At 41.2% G+C, this 23,208-nt stretch overlaps 1 protein-coding gene across 9 annotated transcripts; it reads left to right on the top strand.

Annotated features, from left to right (window-relative positions):
* Nucleotides 1–23: 23 nt before the first annotated feature.
* On the top strand, nucleotides 24–21,910 carry pcm1 (pericentriolar material 1). Of its 9 annotated transcripts, none has more exons than XM_063476024.1 (40): nucleotides 24–225; nucleotides 1,413–1,527; nucleotides 1,986–2,234; nucleotides 3,307–3,621; nucleotides 4,535–4,705; nucleotides 5,126–5,245; nucleotides 5,468–5,654; nucleotides 5,993–6,102; nucleotides 6,338–6,611; nucleotides 6,701–6,848; nucleotides 7,168–7,383; nucleotides 7,568–7,734; nucleotides 8,471–8,688; nucleotides 9,366–9,508; nucleotides 9,597–9,726; nucleotides 10,252–10,422; nucleotides 10,562–10,740; nucleotides 10,921–11,139; nucleotides 11,237–11,495; nucleotides 11,627–11,772; nucleotides 11,854–11,924; nucleotides 12,880–13,009; nucleotides 13,095–13,399; nucleotides 13,608–13,769; nucleotides 14,035–14,091; nucleotides 14,300–14,472; nucleotides 15,727–15,858; nucleotides 16,430–16,559; nucleotides 16,981–17,148; nucleotides 17,277–17,374; nucleotides 17,952–18,086; nucleotides 18,189–18,392; nucleotides 18,494–18,553; nucleotides 18,644–18,794; nucleotides 20,012–20,172; nucleotides 20,262–20,325; nucleotides 20,442–20,650; nucleotides 20,768–20,860; nucleotides 21,010–21,133; nucleotides 21,349–21,910. In XM_063476024.1, the coding sequence occupies exons 2-40, from the start codon at nucleotides 1,432–1,434 to the stop codon at nucleotides 21,372–21,374; spliced, it is 6,171 nt and encodes a 2,056-aa protein (XP_063332094.1). In that variant the 5' UTR covers nucleotides 24–225; nucleotides 1,413–1,431; the 3' UTR covers nucleotides 21,375–21,910. The 9 variants fall into 9 exon arrangements, with proteins under 9 accessions (XP_063332094.1, XP_063332091.1, XP_063332089.1 ...); XM_063476021.1 differs by having other exon boundaries at nucleotides 12,829–13,009; XM_063476019.1 differs by having other exon boundaries at nucleotides 11,854–12,056.
* The last annotated feature ends 1,298 nt before the right edge of the window (nucleotides 21,911–23,208 follow it).

Raw genomic sequence — 23,208 nt, 5'->3', positions numbered from 1 at the left:
CGTCGCCGCCTGCCGTGCGGGAGTGTATATGTCACGCTAGGGACGCGTCCATTAGTTGGTGCGTCTCGGAAACGTGAAACGTTGCTAATAATTAAATGGATTTCACCGGACGAAGAGAGAATCTGTGAAGCTCTTTCTGGCGTATATGAAGAGCAACGACGGGCAATAACATCTCTGTCCGTTTCTGGCTCTGAACGGTGACACCACCGTTGCTTATCTTGGAACGTAAGCTAGCTACCTTAGCAAGTGCAGTCCTAACAAAATGACCAAAAGCCATCACTTAACATGATACGTTTTGGTAAAGCTACGTTGATGCTAATGTGCGGTGACACAGAAGTTATTCAGACCTTAACTTATCCACATAAATAACCGAATTTGCAGCTTTTAAGTGTAGTTCAGCTGTCGTTATGCGAGATATTTGTGAGATTGAACTTTTACCGATGTATTTAAAGTTAGCTGCACTGCGAGCAGCTGCGACGGCAAGCCTGGGAGCTGGTTAGTACTAGCCAGCTCCATCGGCAAGCTTGACAACTTTAGCCAGTCGCTAGCAACACTAGTTTTCTCATTCTTTTGTAGACCAGCGTAAACGTTAAACACCGGGTTAGCTGGTACGGGTTAGTCGGGGTTGCCATGGCGATTGCGGGACGGAACTAGGTCACAAGTGTTGTGCTAGTGAAGTTTAGCAAATATGATGTGTACGCTGATACTAGCGTTTGTGTTTATAGCCAACACCAGCTGCTGCAATAATCGTCGCTGGACTTCTTGTTGGTAATATTATAAATTCTCCTGCGGAGTATAGGAATGATGCTCGCGCTAAAAGCCGCCGCGCGCTGGGGGGGAGTATGTCATAGCTTAGCTTTCCCCGGGAATCCGAGCGGGCCACATACAATAACCAAACGGTAGCTAGCGCTCAGAGACAGGGTACCAAAACAGACGGCACGTTTATGTGATCGGCGCAGAGGTACTGATGCTTTCGAGCTTTAAAAGAAAACCGCTAATTAAACTCTGTTGGTAAGAACTGATGCATATTTAGCTTTACCGTTAACTGTGACTGTCCATCATATGAAGCGTTGATGAAGTTTTATTCAGAGCCTGTTTAATCAATCGTACGTTGTTATTAATAGCTAAATACGATTAGCCAAGTGACCTTAGTCATAAAGTTAAATTATGAACAAGGTCAAGTTCGTTTTAATGAAATGCGTAATGCCCTGTTTGTCATTGAAGAAATTGATTTAATTCAGTCCGTGGTTCAGTGTGGTGTCTTTCTGTTGTGGATTCCAGCAAGCTTTTAAGAAACGTTTGCTTAACCACACTGGGTGTCATTTTGATATAGTTGTGTGTTACTTTTTTTACTTACTTATTTTGAGTGCTTTTTCTGTGTTTACCAGCATGACCATTGTTGTGAATTTCAGTAAGCTGTAGGAGGGTAGCATGGCAACTGGAGGAACACCTTTTGATGACAGTGCAGAAGAGCTGCACAACTGGGCTGTAAGCAATTGCAGTCTTGAAGATAGGCTCAACAACATGGTAAGGGCTGGCCCAATGTTGAATGCCAGAATGGTAGAAGCTCCATAATTTCATTGTACATGTACAATGACAATAAAGGGCTTTTCTGTTCTGTACTCTCTTCTTTTTGAAATACAGCTCATTATCTTTTTTTTCTACCAAGCGATATAAACGCTATGGTAACTCCCATTTATAGCCGTCTATCCTACTTTCTTTTGTACGCTATTTACACTGTGTATTTTAGTTTGTATTTTAGTTTTGTATTTATAGTATTATATTATTATGTAATTAATTGTCAATCAATTTCCCTACGGGATTAATAAAGCTTCTCTCATTCTGATTCTGATCAGTTTCATGTTCCATTTTGGAACTATGTTAAACTGCATGATCCCTTAAAATAAATAAATTCCATTGATTTTACCTTGAATAATAATTAACCTCAAAAAATGTTGTTGTTTTTTTGTGTGTGCTTTCCTAAGGATTGGGGTGTACAGCAGAAGAAAGCCAACCGATCATCAGAGAAAAACAAGAAAAAGCTGTCAGCTGCGGTGGTGGAAAGCCGCCTCACTAATGATATTTCGCCAGAGTCCACTCCTGGGGCAGGTCGCAGGAGAGCACGCACTCCTCACTCCTTCCCCCATATGAAGTACACCACCCAAATGTCTGTACCGGACCAGGCTGAACTAGACAAACTCCGGCAGAGGATCAATTTTACAGACCTGGATGAGGTAAAATGCTTTGCTTTTTGTTCATATGTATTACTGTGATAGATTAGTTGTCAAAAAGTGTCTTGCATGACTTACTGTTAGTGATATGACACCTATGTCCCGTCTCAGGTGGTGGTGTTGTATAAAAATGTTGACTGGCTTCATTTGTTGCTTTTGATTTCTGTTCAGAGAGCTGTTGTGCAGTAACACAATACAACATTTATAATCTGACAGTGCGTCCTGTGACTGGATGAATATGACTGCTGTCTTTTAGGAAAAATGTTTCTGGTGAACAGGTCTATTACTACTGCAATTACAGGAATGCACATGCATGCCACAGGAATGAAGTAAGGCAAACAAGTCATACGAGAGCCAAGTCATGAGAGCAGGTTGCAGACATATCATTGGTCAGGGACAGTTTATTTTTCAGCTTCAGGTGTCCCACCCTTCGCATTTCTTTGTTTCATTTAAAAAATTTGACTGTTTTTTTTTTGCCGGTTGGGGAAAAAAGATATTCAGTAGTCAGATTCATTAAAACATCAGATTTATTAACTGATTTATATGGCAATGATCTCAGAAGTCCCAGTATCTGTCAGGCTACATTTATCATACCCTCAAAATAAAACGTTAGTGATTAAATCTGCTGTGGCTCTTCAGCAGTCGCTGCGGGAAGTGATAGCAGAATATTTTTCATAGTTTGATACAGAGTTGCTTGACTGACCTTGTTCTGTTGTACCAGTGTGGGTGGCAGAATGGCAGAGCTGCACACAAACATGGGAGATGAATTTGGGGATTGTAAATGGAGAAAGCAAAAGAGTACATTGTTAATATATAAATATTTGTTTGGCTCTTCATCAGTGGAGAAAGCTAGAAGTCGAGGAGAGTAATAAAAAGGCAGTTAGATAAATATCTAAATAAAATTGCATACCTTTACAATATTATTGGTGTCCTTCATTTGTCCTTTGTCAGATGTTTGCTTTAAAGAAACACAATTCTGAACATTTACTTCACTTGCAGTTTGCGAAATAAAAAAATAAGTACCCAGAACTTGGAGTGGTGATTTGTCTGATTTGTGATGACTTTTTTTTCTCAGAGGAGCATCGGCAGTGACTCCCAGGGGCGTGTCACAGCTGCCAACAACCAGCGCCAGTTAGCTGTCGAGAACAAGAAGCCCTACAACTTCCTACCTCTGCACGTAAACACTAACAAAAGCAAGGAGCTGCTCCCTCCCTCCTCCTCTGCCCCGGCTACTCCAGCGATCACCAAGGAAACTAAGAAGCAGAGCCAAGGACTCAGAGACACATTAACTCCTGTGGTTCCTCCGAGGCTCGGTCATGGCAGCACCGACAGATTGCCCTCGTCGCACAGGGAACATGGCAGAGGAGAGCCGAGAATAGACAGCAGCCAGGTAATGTTTTGTTGTTACTAATTTGATCTGTTGTTTGATGTCTGCTTGATGTCTTGGAGTTTTGATGATTGAGTGGAGAGCAGGTTGCAGACATATCAATCCATTAAGTAGATGGGATTTTTAATGATTGAAAACTCTGACCAGCCTATGGTGCTATGAGGAAAATAAGAATTTTTAAAGCAGTTAGAGGTGATCTATTCGGGAACTTGAATCTTTAACAGTGTGTTTAAACATGTTTGCACATCATTGAAACCTTGTATTGATCAAAACAGGACAAAGATGACACGTGAAGTATTAAAACTGATAACTTGCTTGTTATTTTTAAATGCAACACTATGTTTGAAGTGGATGCCACCAATATCATTTGAATAATTCATAAGTTGGAAAAACTTCAGCGAAAAAAACTTTGGAACATCTAACAATAAGTTAATATTAGTTTGCAGTGGCTGAGTGGATGCTTAGTTGCTATGAATGCCTACTTTAAAAGTTTAAGAATGTTACTCAATGTAAAAACACACACATTTGTGTTTATAGTTAATTTGACTGAGATGCAATGAAAATTTTTGATGTTTTCTTGATATTTATATTTTATGCAAGTGAAATAACTGAACCGTACGTATATGTGTCGTCGTCTGTGTGTTACTGCACTCAGCTCTGAGAAACGAGAACTAGGATGAAAGTGAGGGAGAGCCAGTGCAGCTAAAACGAGGCTGTATTTAGGGCACTTTATAAATATGCCACCCTCGGTGCCCAGTGTTTCCGCCCAACCCCCTTTCTTGCCCTTGTTTAGCCCAGTCTGAGCCTTCCTTACAGATGCTTGCTCACCTATCCTACAGTCTTTCTCAGTCTACTCTTTATTTCCAATCTGAAATCCACACCCTTACACCACCCTCCTCTCTTTCTCTGGTCTCAGGTGGTGAGCAAATTGGTACAGATCCGCGAGTACATCAGTAAGGCCAGCTCCATGCGGGATGACCTGGTGGAAAAAAATGACGTGCCGGCCAACGTGGAGCGTCTTTCTCATCTCATCGACCACCTCAAGGAGCAGGAGAAGTCCTATTTACGGTTCCTGCAGAAAATGCTGGTAAATTTGATATTTGTTTCTCCAGCTCCAACCGTATATCTTTTAGAATCTGCTTCATGCTTTTAACATCGTTTGGAAATTATTATTATTTATTTATTTTTTTAACAAATTTGGCTTCTTCATAACTACAATAGTTTGTTGTTGTCTTTGGACTATTCCACACGCTGTTTAATAAATAGTTTGATCATATTTTAAGCTATAATATGCTATAAAAACTGTAACTACCATTTTTTTTATTGTTCTGTGATTTTTTTTTTATTATTAATTTTTTGTGTAGTTTTATTTAATATTTTCTCTGAGAAATTAAAATTTCTAGAAAGATACATTTTAGTCTTAAGCCTTGTAGTCTATAGGCATGCCAGTTTTTGATTTTTATACTTTTTTTACAATCACTGATTGTTCTCTCTGATGCTTTTATAGGCGCAGGAGAATGAGGAAGATGATGTGGGGACGCTGGACTCTGCAGTTGGCTCAGGTTCAGTGGCAGAGAGCACTTCTCTTAACACAGAAGTTAGATCTTCAGATGCTTCAAATGCAACAGTATGTACAGCTGTTATATACATATGTACAGTACGTACACACTCTGTCTTGTCTTTGAGTTCTGTAGTGAGAAAATGGAAACTAAACATTATGTCCCTCCTCTGGCTTTTATCTTGTCTTTTTTATTTCTTCTAACCTTCTTGTTCAGTAGCAGTACAGTATTGTTAACATGGCTTTTGGTAAAGCCAATAATGCTGACTGTCTGTGGGTGTGCATTATTAGGGAGGAAGGCCAGAAGCCATGCGTGCTGACCAGAAAGAAGAATTGGAGAATCTGCGTAAGCAGCACGAGTTGCTGAAGAAGATGCTGGAGCAGCAGGAGCAGCTCAGGGCCCTGCAGGGCCGACAGGAAGCTCTAATGGCCATGCAGTACAGTGCAGAGCAGGCACTCGCTGTGATTGAAGACACCGGTGAGATATACACTAAAAAGTGACAGGCATAATCACTGTGTACAGACTATTAGTGTGTAGTGTTAGAATGATCATTCACATCACATCATTGTGTAAAATAGTTTTAGAGGAAAAATTAGAAACGATTTGTCTCACAAACAGTCGGTTATGCATTCCTGACATCTTAGATGGAATATTCACCGGAAATATTTATTCAGCAGAGCTAATGTATTTACAAACATTAATCACTATTCTCTGGTAAAGGTGTTAAGAGTTTGCACCACCACAAATTTATATTCAGTGACTGACACAAATAAATCTGTTGGTTTTTTTTTTCTTAATTTCTTCGTTGTTATTAGTTGTCACAGAAACCACAGGCAGTGTTTCTGGTCTGAGCATCACCTCAGAACTCAATGATGAGTTAAACGATTTGATCCAGCGGTTCCACAACCAGCTTCATGACTCTCAGGTATAGTAGAAACTATAAATCTACTCTCTCATGTCCATAAATCATATAATTTTATCCCCTCTGTTTGAGACATCAGTCTACTGACTTTAGATTCATATCAGTTCCATCAGTGCCAATCATGCCAGACTATTTGTTTAGTACGGTCTGGGAGAAAATCTGTAATGGTGGTGTGAATGGCGTTAGTCTGCCACTCGTTTGACAACCCATGTCAAATCTTGAAAAATCCTTCCTGTAGACTAAAGCAGTGCCAGATAACCGGCGTCAGGCAGAGAGTCTTTCCCTCTCCAGAGAGGTGTGCTGGTCTAGGACTCCGCAGCCTGTTGGCCCCCCTCAACACAGGCCGCTCCTCCACTCTGCCTCTGGCCCACACACTGGTCTAGACACTGGAGCAACAGCTGCCAGCGCCAAACTCACCAAACTCCAGGAACTCCAAGACAAAAAGCAGACCATGGACAAGATCCTGCAGGAGCTGCATTCACTCAGAGACCAGACACTCAATAATAACTCACGTATGAGTATTTTTAAGGCATTCTTTTCAACTATTACATGGCTTTTGTTCTTCTAAAGTTGTTGATGAATTGCGTGTGGATTCACTCAGGTCGTGGCTTGTCAGCACAGTACAGTCTGAGTATGGGGGGATCTTCAGAGTTTCCATCCACTCTGACCTCTGGAGCCTCAGCCTCAACTTCCTTTCATCCTTCAATTACACAACAGCAGGACAGCTCCAACTCAGCAGATAAGCTCAGGTGCGTACGCAAACAAAGACACAGCTTGAAGCAGTTGAATAGGCAGGTCAAATATCAACAGCAGGTTGTTGTACAGGGAGTGGGGATATAGTATAACATCGACGTCACAAAACCTTCTACATGGCATCCTGTTGACAAGTTTCAGCCTTTTGTAAAGTGCTCTTGAACAAGACACTAGACCTTTTTTATAGCAGTCTTTATTTTCTTTTTTCTATACTTTAGCCTTTGAAAAGCAAGAGAAATGTGAAAATATTTTCCTGGCCTGTCACTTAATTTTGAATGATTAAACCTAGCATATACTCACATTTGCCCCCTGCAGGAAGCTAAAGGAGGTCCACAAGCGCTTGAATGAACTGCGAGAGCTGGTCCAGTACTACGAGCAGACTTCTGATATGATGGTAGACGCAGTAAATGAAAACGTGAAAGACGACGATGATGAGGAGGAGGACGAGGAAGATGAGACGGAAGATGGCTCGATGTTTGAGGCCATGTTTGACTCGGAGCAGGAGAACCGCCAGCCTGTAACTAACATCAGGTGGGTAACTTAATGAATAAAATGGTTTTTGAATTTCTTCATCTTTGTTAACAAGTTCAGTATCTTTTGTTAAAATGGTTATTATTGTCACTGGTTCCAAGTTGCAATATGATAGCATTAGTAATTAGGTGATTGTGTGTAAGTAATTCTACACCACAACGGTCACTGCGCCTTATCTGTTTAGGAACCCACAGCGCGGTGGGAACTGGGCTGACCTGAACAGCCTGACCAATGGGCGCAGCCCCAGGAGTGGCGCCACAAACAACCGGGACGGCAGACTCAACACTGAATGTGAGATCAACAACCGGTCAGCAGCAAACCTTCGAAGCCTCAACATCCCCTCAGCCATAGGTACACACTGCACAGACTGACACACACTTGATGGTGTTAGTGTTATTTTATAAATAAGAATATGTGAGTTGAGTAACAGAGTTAGTCATAATAGGCTTATATAAGCTTATACTGCACTTAATATTTTAATTTTAGTTTCAGTCCAAGACGGTGTAGTTGGAGTACGGCACCTGGATTACATAACAGATTGAGCTAGCCAGTAGGGAAAATATGACATGGGAAGGACTTGTGGGGCTATCTACCAACTTTCAAAATAAAAGCAACAAGGTTGACTGCTGCTAAACTGCTGCAGAAAAAATTGTAAAAATTGCGCACCAACCATTCTCTCAGACTGTAGTACAGTCTGAGAGTAAGTTTGTAATGCTGGTGTGAATGGTGTGAAAGTCTGCCACTTGTTTGACAACCCATGTCAAATCTTGAAAAATCCTTCCTGTAGACTAAAGTGGTGCCAGATAACCGGCGTCAGGCTGCAGAAAAATTTGTAAAAATTAGGCACCAAACATTCGTGAGAGTCTGTTAAAATACCTGGTGGCATGCTCAAATAAAATCTTATGTATGGGAAACTCATTATATGTGTTGTCTTCTGCTGTGTTTTGACCATTGTATAAAATAACGTTAACCTTCATTTTTTATTTCTTTGACTTGAACAGCCACTTCAAGTCAAAGTCAGACCAATGTTTTGTTTTGTTTTTCTGTGATCTGTAAGTGATACTCCTGTAACTTTGCTTTGATTTAGACTGCCAGTACAACAGGGACATCCCCTATAATTTGTTGAAGGATGAAGATGGTCTTGATAATGAGGGAGGGGCGCAGGCTGTGGCTCCAGAGAGCGAGGCATCGGAGTCTAGTCGGAGGAGCAGCCTTGGGAATGAAGCTGGTTTTGGTCAGAAGGTCCATCGACAGACTGCGAAGCAAAAACTGTGGCAGCTGCAGGAGCTGGTGGCCATGGTTCAGGTGAGAAAGATGAGAGAACAATGCTCAAAGTTCTGTGGTCATGAGTTGGGTGTAGCTTAACAAAGTAAAAAGAATTTTTTTTAAATCCAAACTACCTGTAAACAGCAAAGACACTCCAGATTAAACTGTCATTAAATAAACCCAGCAACAACCACTGTAAACCATCATGAGGCTCTGATTCTGTAAATGTGTGTAAAATTAATTATTTTATCCCACTACTGAGGAATCCGTTGCTTATATACACTTTATTGGTACTTATGGGACTTACGTTTAGGTTCACTATTGAAATACGAAGCGCCTTAACAGATTACAGAGTGTTCCAAGCTTTAAATGCTAACCCTACCAGCTGTAGCTGACAAACCACTGATACTGTGCCAAAGCTTTTAAGTGGAATTCAGTAAGAGTACTTAGACATGAGTAGACATGTAGAAATGTTTTGGATTTTTGGAGACAAATTCAACAACCATTACTTTTACTTATGTGTTAAATAAACATAAAACATTAGTTTGTTGGACTATGAGAAAACAAAAATGAAAAAACAAACAAACCTGCAACTGCAAGAAAAATAGGAAAAGACTCTTAAAGACACTTAAAGCAGTCAGTTGAACTGTTCCTTTAGATCATAAATGACTGATTATTTTAGTGAAGAAGCACTCACCCAATCTATGTGTATCCAGAGTGATGACACAGATGGAACAACAGCTAATGAGGATGAAGCTTTACGCCAGCAGCCAAATAACACCAGGGCTTCTGTGCCGGGGACATTAGGAGCAGGATCCAAACAGAGTCCCAGAGAAATTACCCTCTCCAGCAAAGCCAGGTACAGTACTGTAAAAAGATTCTTTTTGAAAACCCTTTATTTGACTTTGAATTTGCATCACATCAGTCCCACCCTATTCTTCTGACAGAGAAAAGCTGTATGAGGAGAAGCTACGTCAGCAGAAGCAGGAGCTGAAGATGCTTCATGAAGAGCGTCAGAAGCTCATTGAAATCCAAGGCAAGATCCAGGACTTGCAGTGGGCTTGCCCTGACCTTCAGGTACTTGACTCATATTAACACACATACATGCAGCTATATGTAGGACTGGTGGCAAAGGGAACAGTCTCAGTGTAAACTGACATGTTAATGCTTTAAGAATGTAATAAGTATGCTTTTTATTTCTGATTCTTAGTACTTGAAATTGAATTTTGTGGATTCAGTTCATGTCCACCTGTGTTGTTGTTTACACACAAGTGACTGGAGGCAGCTCAGTTATGTCAAAGCCAACCAATGGCACAAACAGACTTGAAATTTCTAAAAATAACTCTGTATGAAAAATGTACATAACATAAGATTAGTAAATAAAGTTTGTAACATTAAAACATTGATCTCTTGTTTATACTCATACTTCAGAAGTCTTTTTTTTGCTTTGTTATATGACAAATTGAATTTTAATCCAGTGTAACTGTAACCACAGATTTATTCCAACACAGTTGGCCATGTCGTGTTGCCATTGTGCTTATAAGTCAGGTGTTACGAGCTTTTTTCAGATGTAAATAGTATTTCTGCTGGTGTTTCTTCCAGTCATCTGTGTCCAGCACGGTGAGTCAGCAGGGTTTGCTGAGGAAGGTTCCACTTGCAGTTTCCACTCCTGCACCCGCCCCGGCTCCTCCATCGTCTGGAGCCAAAACAAACTCAGCCGTACTCAAAGCCACGGCCCCAGAAGCAGCTACTTCTTCAGTCACTGACAATGAGGTGACAGACTCCACCATAGACGTCAAAACACCCGCTAGCTAACTATTTAAACCAACTCTTGTGATATATCGAACACACTTTACACTTTGAGAATAATCCACATCCACTGATCGTTTCTGTTCTTGCTTTGAAATGGCAGCTTTGGTCAGAAATGCGTCGCCATCAAATTTTGCGCGAAGAACTGAGACAGCGAAGAAAGCACTTAGAGTCATTGATGGCTGAACACCAGAGGCGTAGTGGTCTTGGAGACTCTGCCTGCCAGATTGAAGACCAAGAGGGCATCGCTACACCCTCGCAGCCTGTCAGCAGGGATGAAAGGTAGGAGAGATTCTGTTCTAGGGGGTCTGTCTCATGAGATAATGATTTTTTGAAGATGAATAGCAGCTAAAGTGTGTAACACATGCTCTCTTTTTTGGATGCAGAGCATTTCCCCTGCCAGGTAGTCATTTGTCATTGTTTCACAAACGTTTTGAACCATTGTTCATGATTTGTTATTAGAACAATGGCCACCTGGGGTTCCTCTCCATGCCATCTGGATGATGACGATGATGATGACGACGACGACGATGATGAGGAGGAGGAATATCGTTCGGAGATGGGTGCAGAGGAAGAAGAAGAGCAGGAAGAATGTACAGATAGCACCTCTGATGATGACATTCATCTCTACTCACCAAGCAGGAACCTGTGCTCCTACAGTAACAGGAAGAATCAAGGAAGGTCAGACCAAGTGGCAAAAGAAGGATTTATGTCTCTGTCTAGTGGCGAGATCAATAATTTACAAATTTATATGCTTTTTTTTTGTTTGTGTCTGCAGCAATCTGAAGCCTCCGGCAGCCTTTTCCAGTGACAGTGGTGGGCTTCTTCATAACAAGACTAAGGCCAAGCAGCAGTCAAGAAGTTTGAACCAGTCTGGAAGCCAGCAGGGGGGCACACGGCGACAAGAGAACCTGCGTTGGGCCTCTGAGCTCTCCTTCACCGAGGGCTCGTATCACTGGCAGGAACAGGTCAACCAGCTACAGAGACAGTTGGACTACAGCACCAGCATGTGTCAGACACTCCTGCAGGACCAGCAGGTTAGTGCACTCAGCACATACATGCACTGATGCTGAAACGCTCTTTGGTTGAAGTTTGTGTCCATTGTTTGGATTAAAACCGCTGTCAACAAGTGAAAAGCATTCTTTTTGTGTCTCACCTGTTTCCACAGACACTATCATACATGCTACAAACTCTGCTGACGGGTCAGTACAGCATGTTGCCCAACAACCTGTCATCACCACAGGTTCAGCTCATCATGCACCAGTTACACCAGTGCTACACCCAGCTGGCCTGGCAACAGAACAATATCCAGAGGTGAAAACAGCAACTTCAGTATGTATTTTTCACTTTATGTCTATGAAGTACAGAAACTACATGATGTCACTTTTCTTTCAGACTAAAGCAGGTCCTCAATGACCTTCTTCGCCAGCAGCAGCAGCAGCCTATGCCTTCCTCTTCATCAGCAGGTTGGCAAACCCAGAAGCAGGGATCATCCCAGGAATCCAGCTCCGGCCCTCCAGCCTCTCCTGGTTTCTTCCTCCCCTTCTCCTCTACCCTGCATCCTTCAGCCAACAACATGACATCCCCATTTCCACCCAGTATGATATGCAAATTTATCAGCTTTTGGGTTTAATTCTCTCTAAATAATTTTCGAATTTTTGTGTAATAGAAACGACAGACAGGGCAAATATTTTTGAGTCTCAAAAGAGAGGAAGTTTGCAAGCAAGCAAGCAAGCAATTTATTTATATAGCACTTTCAGAACAACTCCCAGCTGAACACAAAGTGCTGTACACTTGACATGCCAGAAGTGATACACTGAACAAGTTAAAATAAATAAAATAAAGATTAAAAATAAAAAGAATAAGATGATAATTAAAATGACATTTAAAATAATAAAATTAGCACAAATAGAAAAAAAAAAGTATTAAATGATAATTAGAATTACATTTAAAACAATAAAATCAGGGTCATACTGTGTCATATGCCAAGGAGTAAAAATGGGTTTCAAGACGTGTTTTTAAAGTGGACAGTGAAGGGGCCAAGTTTGCACGAGGATTTTCACTTTTTAACCAGAATTATTGATTATGATGTACTATAAAAGCCAAATTTTACACTTTGCCAGAAATCCTATTTTCCACTCTAAAATTAAAAGTATAGCCTCCAGTGACTGCTCTGGCATAAACACTATTGAAAAAATGTTATTATTGGTGTGAATACACATTTTCAATCGGTGCATTTGATTTAGAAATGGTTAATATATTCAAAGGGGACCTTTAGTAGGTGTGAAATGTAAAAAATCTGACTGTAATGACTTAATTGCTTAATTGCCAGCTTAATCTAAGTTGGGGTTTTTTTCTTTCTGTCTGAAGGCTTTAATTTATATCCCCTGTTCCCTGGTTCCATGGGTGACTTTCCTCAAGGTGCAGTAGGTCAGGCTACTCCTGAACATCAGAAGCAGCAGTCAGATCCCAACACTTCAATTAAAACAGAATACATGAGTTTCCCTCCACCGCTGCAGCGTTCTCCTCTTAACACTTCTACAGAGAGAGGGTATGTCCACCAATGTTGCCTGAAAACTCATTTGTATTTCTTTGTGGAACATTATTATCAATACCTTCTTTTTTCCCTACCTTAGGGCGGCAGGTTGGCTTAACACCTCCTACTCAAACAATATCACTCGCCATCAACTGTCTAACGCTGAGGCCCGAGAGTCTCCTTCCTCCTCTCCCATTTTTGCCAACCGCCAATCAAGACATCGTGACTTTGACAAGGGGTCGCAGGAAAGCTTAAGCAGCATGCCCGAGCCGGTCGATCCCACCACCATCACAAAGACTTTTAAAACCGGGCGCAAGGCCTCCGCACAAGCCAACCTGGCCTCCCGAAGCAAGACTCCCAAGAGCCGCCGCAGGAGGAGCAAAGGGCACGGCAAGAACAGTGAAGGTATTAAAAGTGGAGTGCCGCACCCTGCTGAGAGGCCAATTAAATATTTTATGCAGGAAGCTCCTTTTAAAAGCTGTTGAATTCAGTTCCATTGTATTGTGAGTTTATCTTCAGGGGCATTTTTCTGCATTTCCTTACCTAAGTGTCAAATTATTGATATGAGAAACATTATCAGTATGTGTCTTTTCATTTGTGGTGGCTCCCTCAGGTCATGAGAGTGACAGTGTTGGGAGCACTGCAGACTCTGTCCAGGAGAGGGCAGACACGTGCCACCAGAAGGAGCACAATCAGAGTCTTTTAGACAAACTTACTCAAGAAAAGCTGGACAGCAAGGCTAAGCTTGGGAGCAAACGGAACGACCTCTCCTCTGGTATGGCTGAAGCTGCGTGTAGTAAAATCAATGCACACTCCTTTTCCTCTGTTATTTCTGTGTGTGTGTGTGTGTTTTCTTTTATTTATGATCCACATTATTTTATTGTAGAATGTTTATTCTTTTTCTTTCATAATAACACCCTGTCTTTTTATTTTAATATATATATGTAATTGACTTGGCACATTCGTCATGACCACAGATTTCATTTTAATTTTGAGTTAATTTCCCTTTTTTTGTCAATTTTAATTTATCTTACTCACAGCCTATGCTTGGAGAACACCCTTCCTCTCTAACAGAATTGCATGCACTGAAGCACCAGGTAAAGTCACCATGCAGATCTTAGCATTACTTAACTATCCCATGCATGGGCTTTTTTGTTTTCTTCTCCTTTTTGGCTTAACTAAAGCTGTGTGCAGGATAAATCTTTAGCTGTGAAAATAGTCAGTAGTTTTTTGTATGTTATTTTCTGTTGTTTGTGGCAGTTTGCAAATGTCTGTCTGTAATGGTGTCACATCTTTAAATTTCAGATGCAAGCAGTGACTTCTCACTGTTTGAAACGCTGAGGGAGACCATTTACTCTGAAGTAGCTACTTTGATATCCCAGAATGAGTCCCGGCCACACTTTCTCATTGAGCTCTTCCACGAACTGCAGCTGCTCAACACGGACTACTTGCGCCAGAGGGCACTGTATTCCCTACAGGTAGGCTGAAATTGTTCAGAACATGTTCAACTGCTGTTTAAATCCAATGTCCTGGGTTCACATAATAAGATTTTTGGGTTGATTTTTTTTTTTCTCCATCTGGCTGAAAAGAGGATTTGGTGTGAGAATGTGGCACTGAACATCTGTAACTACAGTCTGTCAAGTATTAAAGATAACTTTGATCACTGACTCGATTTTTACAATCGTCTGAAAATATCTGGGAACACCTCTTTGAAAGAGGTTTGTAAGTATCTCTGCTTTTTGTTGAGACTAGAGCTATAGCTGACGATGGCTACAGATCATATTTTTTATCTTTTATTTTTCATAATTAGTTTTTTTGTTTGTTTGTTTATTAGAGCTATATCTCTGCATTTCCACTAGGTAGATTGATCAAATTTTAATCATGTGATTTTGGCTTCTGATGATTATGAAACTGAAATAATGGAAATAAAACTTTTTTTTTCCACTGTAATAATTCATGTATAGTGAGTCTAGGCTGTCAGTCTGTGGTTGACCTTAGCTGTCAGCATGTGTCCAAGTCTATTTACTCTAGAGGAGGCTGTAAAACTTGTTGTGAAAGGAGTCTGATATGAGTCGATGAGCCAGTGAAGCTCACTTCTGTCAGATAAGTGATACTGAGGTGAGTTGTTGAGGAGATGCGGAACTTTTCTGTTAGTAAGCATTGCTGTTTTGATGCAGTAAGCCTGTGTTAGCTGCTGATAGCCAGGGTTAGTGAAAGTTTCTTTGAAGTGGAACTAACATTGTTTGACTTTGTGGCCAGTCTCTAGCCACATGCATAAAAGGAAGTTAAGTTCAAGAGTTGCATGAAGTTGGTTAAACGAATCCTGTCAAGCAAGATTACAGTAGTAACTAAAATAAAGGTGAGGGATTGAATATTTTTTATTTTTACTGGAATTTGGGCTGTCTTCCTCTCTTTTTCCTGACTGCTGTCTAGTTCAGCGCTGTAGCTCTTTGCCATGGCAGGTACAGTGACATATACACACAAAACAGTAGCAGTGGTGGACAAGATAAAGAAATCATGCTGGGTGGGATGTTAACTTAGGGTTGTGTGTTTGTTAGTGCTTCAGTTTTTGTTTTTGCTGATGGGCTTCCTTCTTCATGGACTTCATATCTCTAGCTTGTGTCTTTGCATGCACGGTAATGTTTATATGTCTGTGACATGACATGGGCAGATGGAGACACTGAAACACTTGATCTAACAGTTATGATACCCTCTCTGTGTGTTTCTTACAGGACATAGTAAGCAGGCATCTAGCCGAGAGGAGCGCAACCGAAGACCAGATGCCCCGTCTTGGTCCTGCAGTTTGGGCTGCCGGCTCTCAGTCTGAGCTCACACCCAGCGAGAGCCTGACTACCAGTGATGCAGTAAGAGAAACATTATTGCTTCCCAGCATGGCATTCTCACACTTTTTTTTTTCCTCCTTTCTCTTGTTTCCATGTCGCTTTGGTCCTTCTGAAGCCTTTCATCCCTCATTGTCATCCTTCCCCTTCACTTTCTTTCTTACATTTCATTATACCTTTCGTTAATTTCTCTCTCGGCCTCATCTCCTTTCATCCCACCTCGTCTTGTCTCTTTTCATCATTCCATGTCCCTCTTTATTTTCTGATTTTAATTTTCCCTCCCCGATCTTCATTGTCTTTGAGTTTAACTTGACGGCACGCGTCAGAAGTATTTTTTTCAAAAAAGGAAATAGGAAAAAAAGGAAAAGGAAAAAAAATGACCCTGTTCTGCCTGTGTGTCTGTTGCCAGATCAGACATGTGGTCTTTGTTCTCCTCCAGGGTCCCCAGAGTTGTACTAATTGGGAGCCAAGGCTTTTGTCTGTCTAAATAATGGCTTCGTTCAGGAGTGATGGATGAAATGTCTAATTTTCCATGCTAAAAAAATGATGACCACAGTGTATGTGCCTCAAATCTGAACTATGGCTTTTTTTTCAGGAGGTGGTGGAGAAAAATCTGAGGATCACGCAAGACACAATGAAGAAGAGGGATGATGCAGAATCTGTGGACAACGACAGCACCATGTCAACCTCCTCCAACCTGGAACCTTTTGCTAATGATGACCTGGGTATATATAAATGTATTTAGGGAAAATTTCTTTTTTTTTTTTAAAAGTTCCACTTGGAGGTATACATCTGAAACACTTTTCCTTCTGCCTTGAACTACAAATCTGGTACCTCCTCCTGCTTTTTTTTTTATAGCTGGGCTTGTTGGTGCTTGTTTTGGTAAACCAATCAGTTTACACGTCAGGATCAATAAGTAAACAACAGGACTTTTTGGCAATGTAAAACTTTGACTTGCTGGCCTGCTATCATAACTTGAGAGCAAGGCTGCCATACATTGTTTGATCCCATGGTGTAAACCTGTTTACAGATACAAAAAATATCTATTATTCTTTTCTTTTTCTCTTGCTTCACTGATTGTAAAATTTTTGGTGTGTGTCCCCCTTTTTTCCTCTTTTCCCTCTCCTTTCTGTGCGGCTCTGACAGGCAACACGGTGATTCATTTAGATAAAGCTCTGGCAAGGATTAGGGAATATGAGCGCATGAAGCTTAAAGCTGAGTTTAACCCCTGCAGCGCCAGCACTGCAGGTGCAGGCACTTCTGACGTCTCAAATGCTGAACGTCCTTCTGCTAACCCTGCTGAGCACCTCGAAGGTACCTAATCACAAGACCCTGCATGTGTACAACGAAGACCTGTGGCTGGCTAATTGTGGTCTTTCTTGTGGCTGTTTATTATAAATAGATGGCGTTTTGAATTAATATATATATTTCTCTGTGATCAGGAGCTGCAGGAGGCGAAGTGCACTGCCCTCAGATCGACACCCAGCAGTTGGATCGTCAGATCAAAGCCATCATGACAGAAGTCATTCCCTTCCTTAAGGTAGGATAAACCACAGACAGTGAAATAGAGTTGTGGCTTTTTGGTAATATGCAAGTGACGTGAATTTTCTATGCTTAACAGAAACGAAACACATTGTGGTTTATTAGTAATTACATACTGAACTTTCAACTAAATGTGTATTGAACAAATGAGCCTTTAAGTGGCACCTATTAACCTTTTCAATATTTTCTGTCCTATATACTTTTCAAATGTCAGATGATTAGATTAAACTCTTCCCAGGTTTCAAAAATGTACATGGCTGCAAGAAATCTCTAGAAGCTCTAAACCCTCAGTTTCAGATTTTTTTGTTTTTCAGTCTTTAATAAGGTGTGTATTTCAGGTGTATAGCATTGAGCACAGAGGCTGAACTGAGGGTTTGCACCAAATGTAAGAGAAACAGGGATTAATTTCAACTGTGATTTATGCAAAGTCCAAGAATAAAATATGGAGTTGGAAATGAGAATGATAGCTGTCCACACACTGCTTTAATGTGCGTTCGGTTGTCAGTAAAGTTTGCGCTGCTGAGCAGTTACTGAAGACTAAAATGACTCGTTATTGTCTGTCTTTCTTCTCACAGGAGAACATGGACGAGGTGTGCTCCGTCCAGCTCTTGACTTCTGTCCGGCGCATGGTCCTCACTCTCACCCAGCAAAACGACGAGAGCAAAGAGTTTGTCCGTTTTTTCCACAGACAGCTGGGAGGCATACTGCAGGTAGGACCGATGCCAGCCTTGGTCTAAATTTGCCTCAATGAGCGCAGCTGGATCACATGAAAAGTTTCCTTTCTGACGGTTCGCTCTTTGTTTTTCTTCCAGGACTCTCTCAGTAAATTTGTCGGCCGTACTCTGAAGGATTGCGGGGAGGACCTGCTTGTGGAGATTTCAGAGATCCTCTTCAATGAACTGGCCTTCTTCAGGCTCATGCAGGATTTGGACAACAGCAGCGGCATCGCTTTGGCAGCCAAACACAAAAATAAGAACAGGGCTGAGCAGCATAATAAAGCCAAACACAGTCAGAAGGTTACATCTTTTTTTTTTTTCTTTCTCCAAGCATTTGTAATGCAATGTTAGCTTGAATGATCCTAAATTTAATGCTGTGTTTATTTATTCCTCTGTATTAGAATAATACAGCCGGTGGCGGCGATAAATCTCTTTCTCCAGCATACACAGATGAAGACAAGGTAGGTAATCTTCACACCGATGACTGTTTTATTGGGTGAAACTGTCAGTAATTAATCTTTGTAACAACAACTTCTCTCACTGTCTTCCAGGACCAAGATGAGGCTGAGCAGGAAGGTGCCTCTGCTTCCCAGGAGCTTTACCTGCAGACGCAGATGAAGAACAGCAGGAGCAGTGAGGCTTCGGAGGCTGAAGAGGATAATGAGGATGAAGAAGGTGGACGGGAAGTGCCTCTGTCAATCAGTGAGTGAAAAGTGGAGTAAGAAGAGGCGGTTCTTGTGAATAACTTTAGGTCCTCGAGCTAAAAATGTTCAGTAAACAGAATTCAGCCCTTTGCTGTAATTTGCAAACAGCAAATTAGGTTACTTGTCAGGCAGGTTGTTTCAGAGGTGATAGGAGTCTAAATATTTAAAAATGCAAACAGAAAACATTCAAATTATGATCCTGTAATTTGAAATGGTTGGTAACCACTCTGATAGGAACTTTAAATTAAAGTTTTCTTTCAGCCTCACTTTCTTGCTCTTTACTCGGTTTTGTAGTATTTATGACACAAAATTGGCAACTTTTTCTCGTGATGTCTGATCACGCCTCAGTTTTGAATTAATAACTGCAGCATTCGAACTGTGACGGCCTGCGTTATCCCCGCGTGACCCGACGATGCTCCGAAAATCTTCTTGTCGTGTTAAGAAAGTTCCGCTTTCTTCTCCTTTTCTTCCACCCCACAGGTGGAGTTTCAGGTCAGGTAACTGACCATGAGAGTCAGCACTTCTTGGTCTTCTTTGATCTTCAAGTAGTTCTTTACCTTTTAGGTGTGTGTGTGCTCATTATTCCACTGCAGTGTGGTACAAACCAGGGGGGGGAGCACATCTCTGGAAAATTGAGTGTCTCTGCTCGCTGGCTGAAGTGGAGTCGTTTCAGTGCAGGTGTCTAATTCTGATGCCGTGTTTCCTGCAATTACAAAGCTGCTCAGTAAACACCATTATTCTAAAAAAACTTTAATCGCAGCCACGTCGCTAACAGGTAAACAGAGGCTGCATGTTAAATGAGCTGCTGTTTAGTAGATCTGAGAGGCTGCTTCAGTAAAAGGCGCACAAGTTGAAAGATATCTGACCCTGAGTACAGAATAATAAAAGGTTATCTGCAGTGTGATTGGTGCCCTTGAAATTGTGCAAATATTTCAATTGCTCTTTATCTGTAATCATAATTTATTGAGTTTAAATGTTTTTGAATCTTCAAATGTTCTTACAGTTTTAAACCCAAAGGTCATTATCTTTTTTTCTTTTTAAAGGTTTTTTTAAGCACATACTTTTGGGATTTTAAGCCTTTATTCAAGAACAAACAGTGGAAACGACCTGGAAAATGGCCAACCAGCTGGGAATCAACACAGAGAATCACTGCTCACTAAAACCTGCACCCCGACCACTTTGCCGTCTCATTTTCACTTTTTTTTTGCTTTTCAGGTCTCTCCAAAGCGGAGACGCAGGCGCTGACTAACTATGGCAGTGGGGAGGATGAGAACGAGGAGGAGGAAATCGAGGAGTTTGAAGCAGGACCTGTAGATGTCCAAACATCCTTACAGGCTTCTGCAGACGGACAGGGGGAGCAGGAGAGCACAGCCGCGGTCAGCCACGGAGATGCGTGCAACAGCTGTAGCTTACATTATTAAGCAGCTTCTTCTTAGTCTGATTGTGTAATTGTGTTGTACTCCAGGGTACAGCAGCCAGCGAAGCTGAAGAGATAAGAACTGAACAGAGGAGTTCGGAGAATGACGATGGTGAGGCTTTTTCTACGTATTCAGCAGCGGAATTTGATCCCGGCCAGTGCGCAATAGTAAACTTGTCAGGAATATTTTACGGCTCTCTTGGCACACTCACAAACTTTGTCTTGCAGAAATCGTGAGGTCAGTTGAGACTGTGGATTCTGGAGTGGAGGAGCATGAGAGGGTGGAGTGCCAGAGCCCCGAGGAGGAGAGCAAAGCTGGGGCTTCTGCTGTTGCCTCAGAGAGGGAGTCCACCATGTACCAAGGTCAGGATGTCACCAAGGAGGCAACGATCACAAGCAGCCCAGACACAGACTCGCCCGTCATGATCAGCGTGGATGTAAGTCCAAATATGACCTATATGTGACTTTTTTTCCCTTCCTGTTGTAGAAATAATGTCAAACCTTAATTTGCTGCTTTTTAAAAAAAAATAATTTTTTTTTGGGTCTGTGCTCAGGAGGTGGGATCTGGTAACACGAGCCAAAAGTCTGATGAGGACGACTTTGTTAAGGTGGACGACTTACCGCTACAGCTCACAGTCATGTGTGAGGTGCGTAAAGACTAACAGTAAAAAAAAAACAAACAAAAATGCTCAGTTAAAATTCAAACTGCAAGCATTTTAAAAGCCGAGGCATGGCCCCCACCCCCGTGGCAAAAGGTTTCTGATTGTACAATGTGTCTGTGTGCTGTAAACATCAGGAGGAGCTGCAGAAGAGGATCGTGGAGGAGCAGCAGAATAACAACCTGTCGGTAGAGATCCTCAACGGGAACACTGAATTGCTGACTGGGCTGGTGGGAAACGCGCAGGCACTGAAGGAACCAGGTATGGATCACAGTCTCTGTCAGTCAAGATCACAGTTTTGTTTGTGCGGATGTCACACATTTCGCCAAAAGCAAAGCCGCCGTCTCTCGGCAGACATCCACAGACCCGAGCAGCTTTTAAGTCGATACATAAACAAACTGTGAAGCTTTTTTTTTTTTTCTTTTTTTTTTTGTGACAATAAATTGTACCCTTTTTTTTGCTCTTTTATTTTTCAGAAACCGCTGCTGCCCAGGATGCTTAAAGAATTATACAGATGTTTTGTTTGTTTGTTTTTTAGCAACACTATACTTTAAAACCCTAAAACCTGTTCTGGTTGTAGGATTGTTAACTCTTAATCTGATAGTTTAAAGTTGCAAATCATTTGCGACTCTCTCACAAACACATGTGCAACAGATAATACTAAGACTTGTACTCCTATACAACAACACTTTTGGGTTCATTTTATCCCTGAATATTTAATGTGATTTATGGATAATCTGGAGCGGAGAATTTTCTTCTATGCTCTGGATCACAACAGTTAATCCTCTGCTTGAATCGCTATAGTGCTGATACTCCTGTTCAGATCCGCCTTAGATTTTTTTTTCCCATGGTTCTGGGATCAGTTCGATATCAGTTGTGATGTTTTTTTTTTTGTTGTTTTTTTAATGTTTTATTTGTCTTGCTCTGGCCTTACTGTTACTGTACATCTCACCTTCTCTGAAGTTGGTTCCTATTTACAAAGAGATGACAGCTGACTTCAGCTAAATGTTTCTTTAGCTTGAACACACCTTTAAGCTCCAACTCAGCTTCTGTCCCTTCACACTTCTCTTTATATACTGTTTCAGTTAATGGTTAGTCTTTCCATGTATTTAAAATGTTGGCTACAGTAATAAGTTTTAATTAATAAAATGCTGGAACTTTCAAACATGGTTTTGTCATGTGGTTGCTACATATATCATAACGATAAATCTCCATTACTGCTCGTTGATTGTTTGCTCTACTTCTTGATACCACTAAATTTGAATGAACTGTCACCTACATAGTTTACTGAACAAATATATCTAAAAATATGTATGCATGTATATATCACTTTATAAAGTGTTCGGTGAATGTAGGTAAATATAAGGTATGCCACTTCAACTGGTTAGTAACATAAATATCTACTTAGCCGACTAAAGGTCAGCCACTCTATGCATTTTATTGACCACGTCTACACAGTTTGAACTTCAGCAGGCTCTGAGATTTAGAAAGGGGACGAAAGGCGATTTTAAGAGACTTTGAACGTTGCGTGGTTTTGGGGATCGGATGGCCTGGATTTCAGAAATTGCTAACTTGCTGGGATTTTCCCACACAACCATCTCTGAGGCTGTAAGAGTCTGGAAAAATAGAAAATATACAGTGTGTTGCAGTTCTCTGAGTTCTCCACTCCAACAATCAGCTTATGCAAATTTAAAGCTGGAGTTCACAGGTTTACCAGAGATTAGAAAAATGTTGCCTGGTCTGATGAGTCTTGAGTTGTGTTGTTACATTTGGATGGTAGAATGGTCAGAACGTTTGTCCCGTTTATATAGATACAGTGATATACATCTTCTGATGGCTGCTTCCTGCAGAATCGAGGTAGTTCTAAAGGCAAAATGGGATCCAAACAAGAACTAGCAAGATGTACCTAACAAAGTGGTCATTATCAATCATCATCAACTTGTAAGGATTCATGGCTTTTTCTCTGTGTTGTATAAGAATAAGCTGAATCCCTTTGCTTCGATTTTGCTGGAAAAACAAGAAGTGGATTCATTGGAGAAAAAAAATAGATCAAAGGCACAGTTAACCCAGTCATACAGAAATATTGTTTGTCTGGCCTGTTTTAGTTTATTCATGCAGATTGTTTGAGCATGAATGTCCAGTTCGGGATGTCTGCCTTCTCTGAAATACTGAGCTGTATTATTCTGCAGGAGGAGGTCTGCATCTATGGATGGAAGGCTTGTGCTCATGAAAGTGTGACAGGATGTAATAATGTAATGACCTGAGCTGTTGCCCATCTAGTCTTTTATTTTTCCTGGTTGGTGGATTTAGACAAGGCAAAACAGTCCCTGCCTGAA

Source organism: Pelmatolapia mariae, linkage group LG6, assembly GCF_036321145.2.
Source record: "Pelmatolapia mariae isolate MD_Pm_ZW linkage group LG6, Pm_UMD_F_2, whole genome shotgun sequence".
NCBI lineage: Eukaryota > Metazoa > Chordata > Actinopteri > Cichliformes > Cichlidae > Pelmatolapia > Pelmatolapia mariae.
Note: the sequence above shows the minus strand (reverse complement) of the source record. Positions and strands in the feature narration are given on the sequence as shown.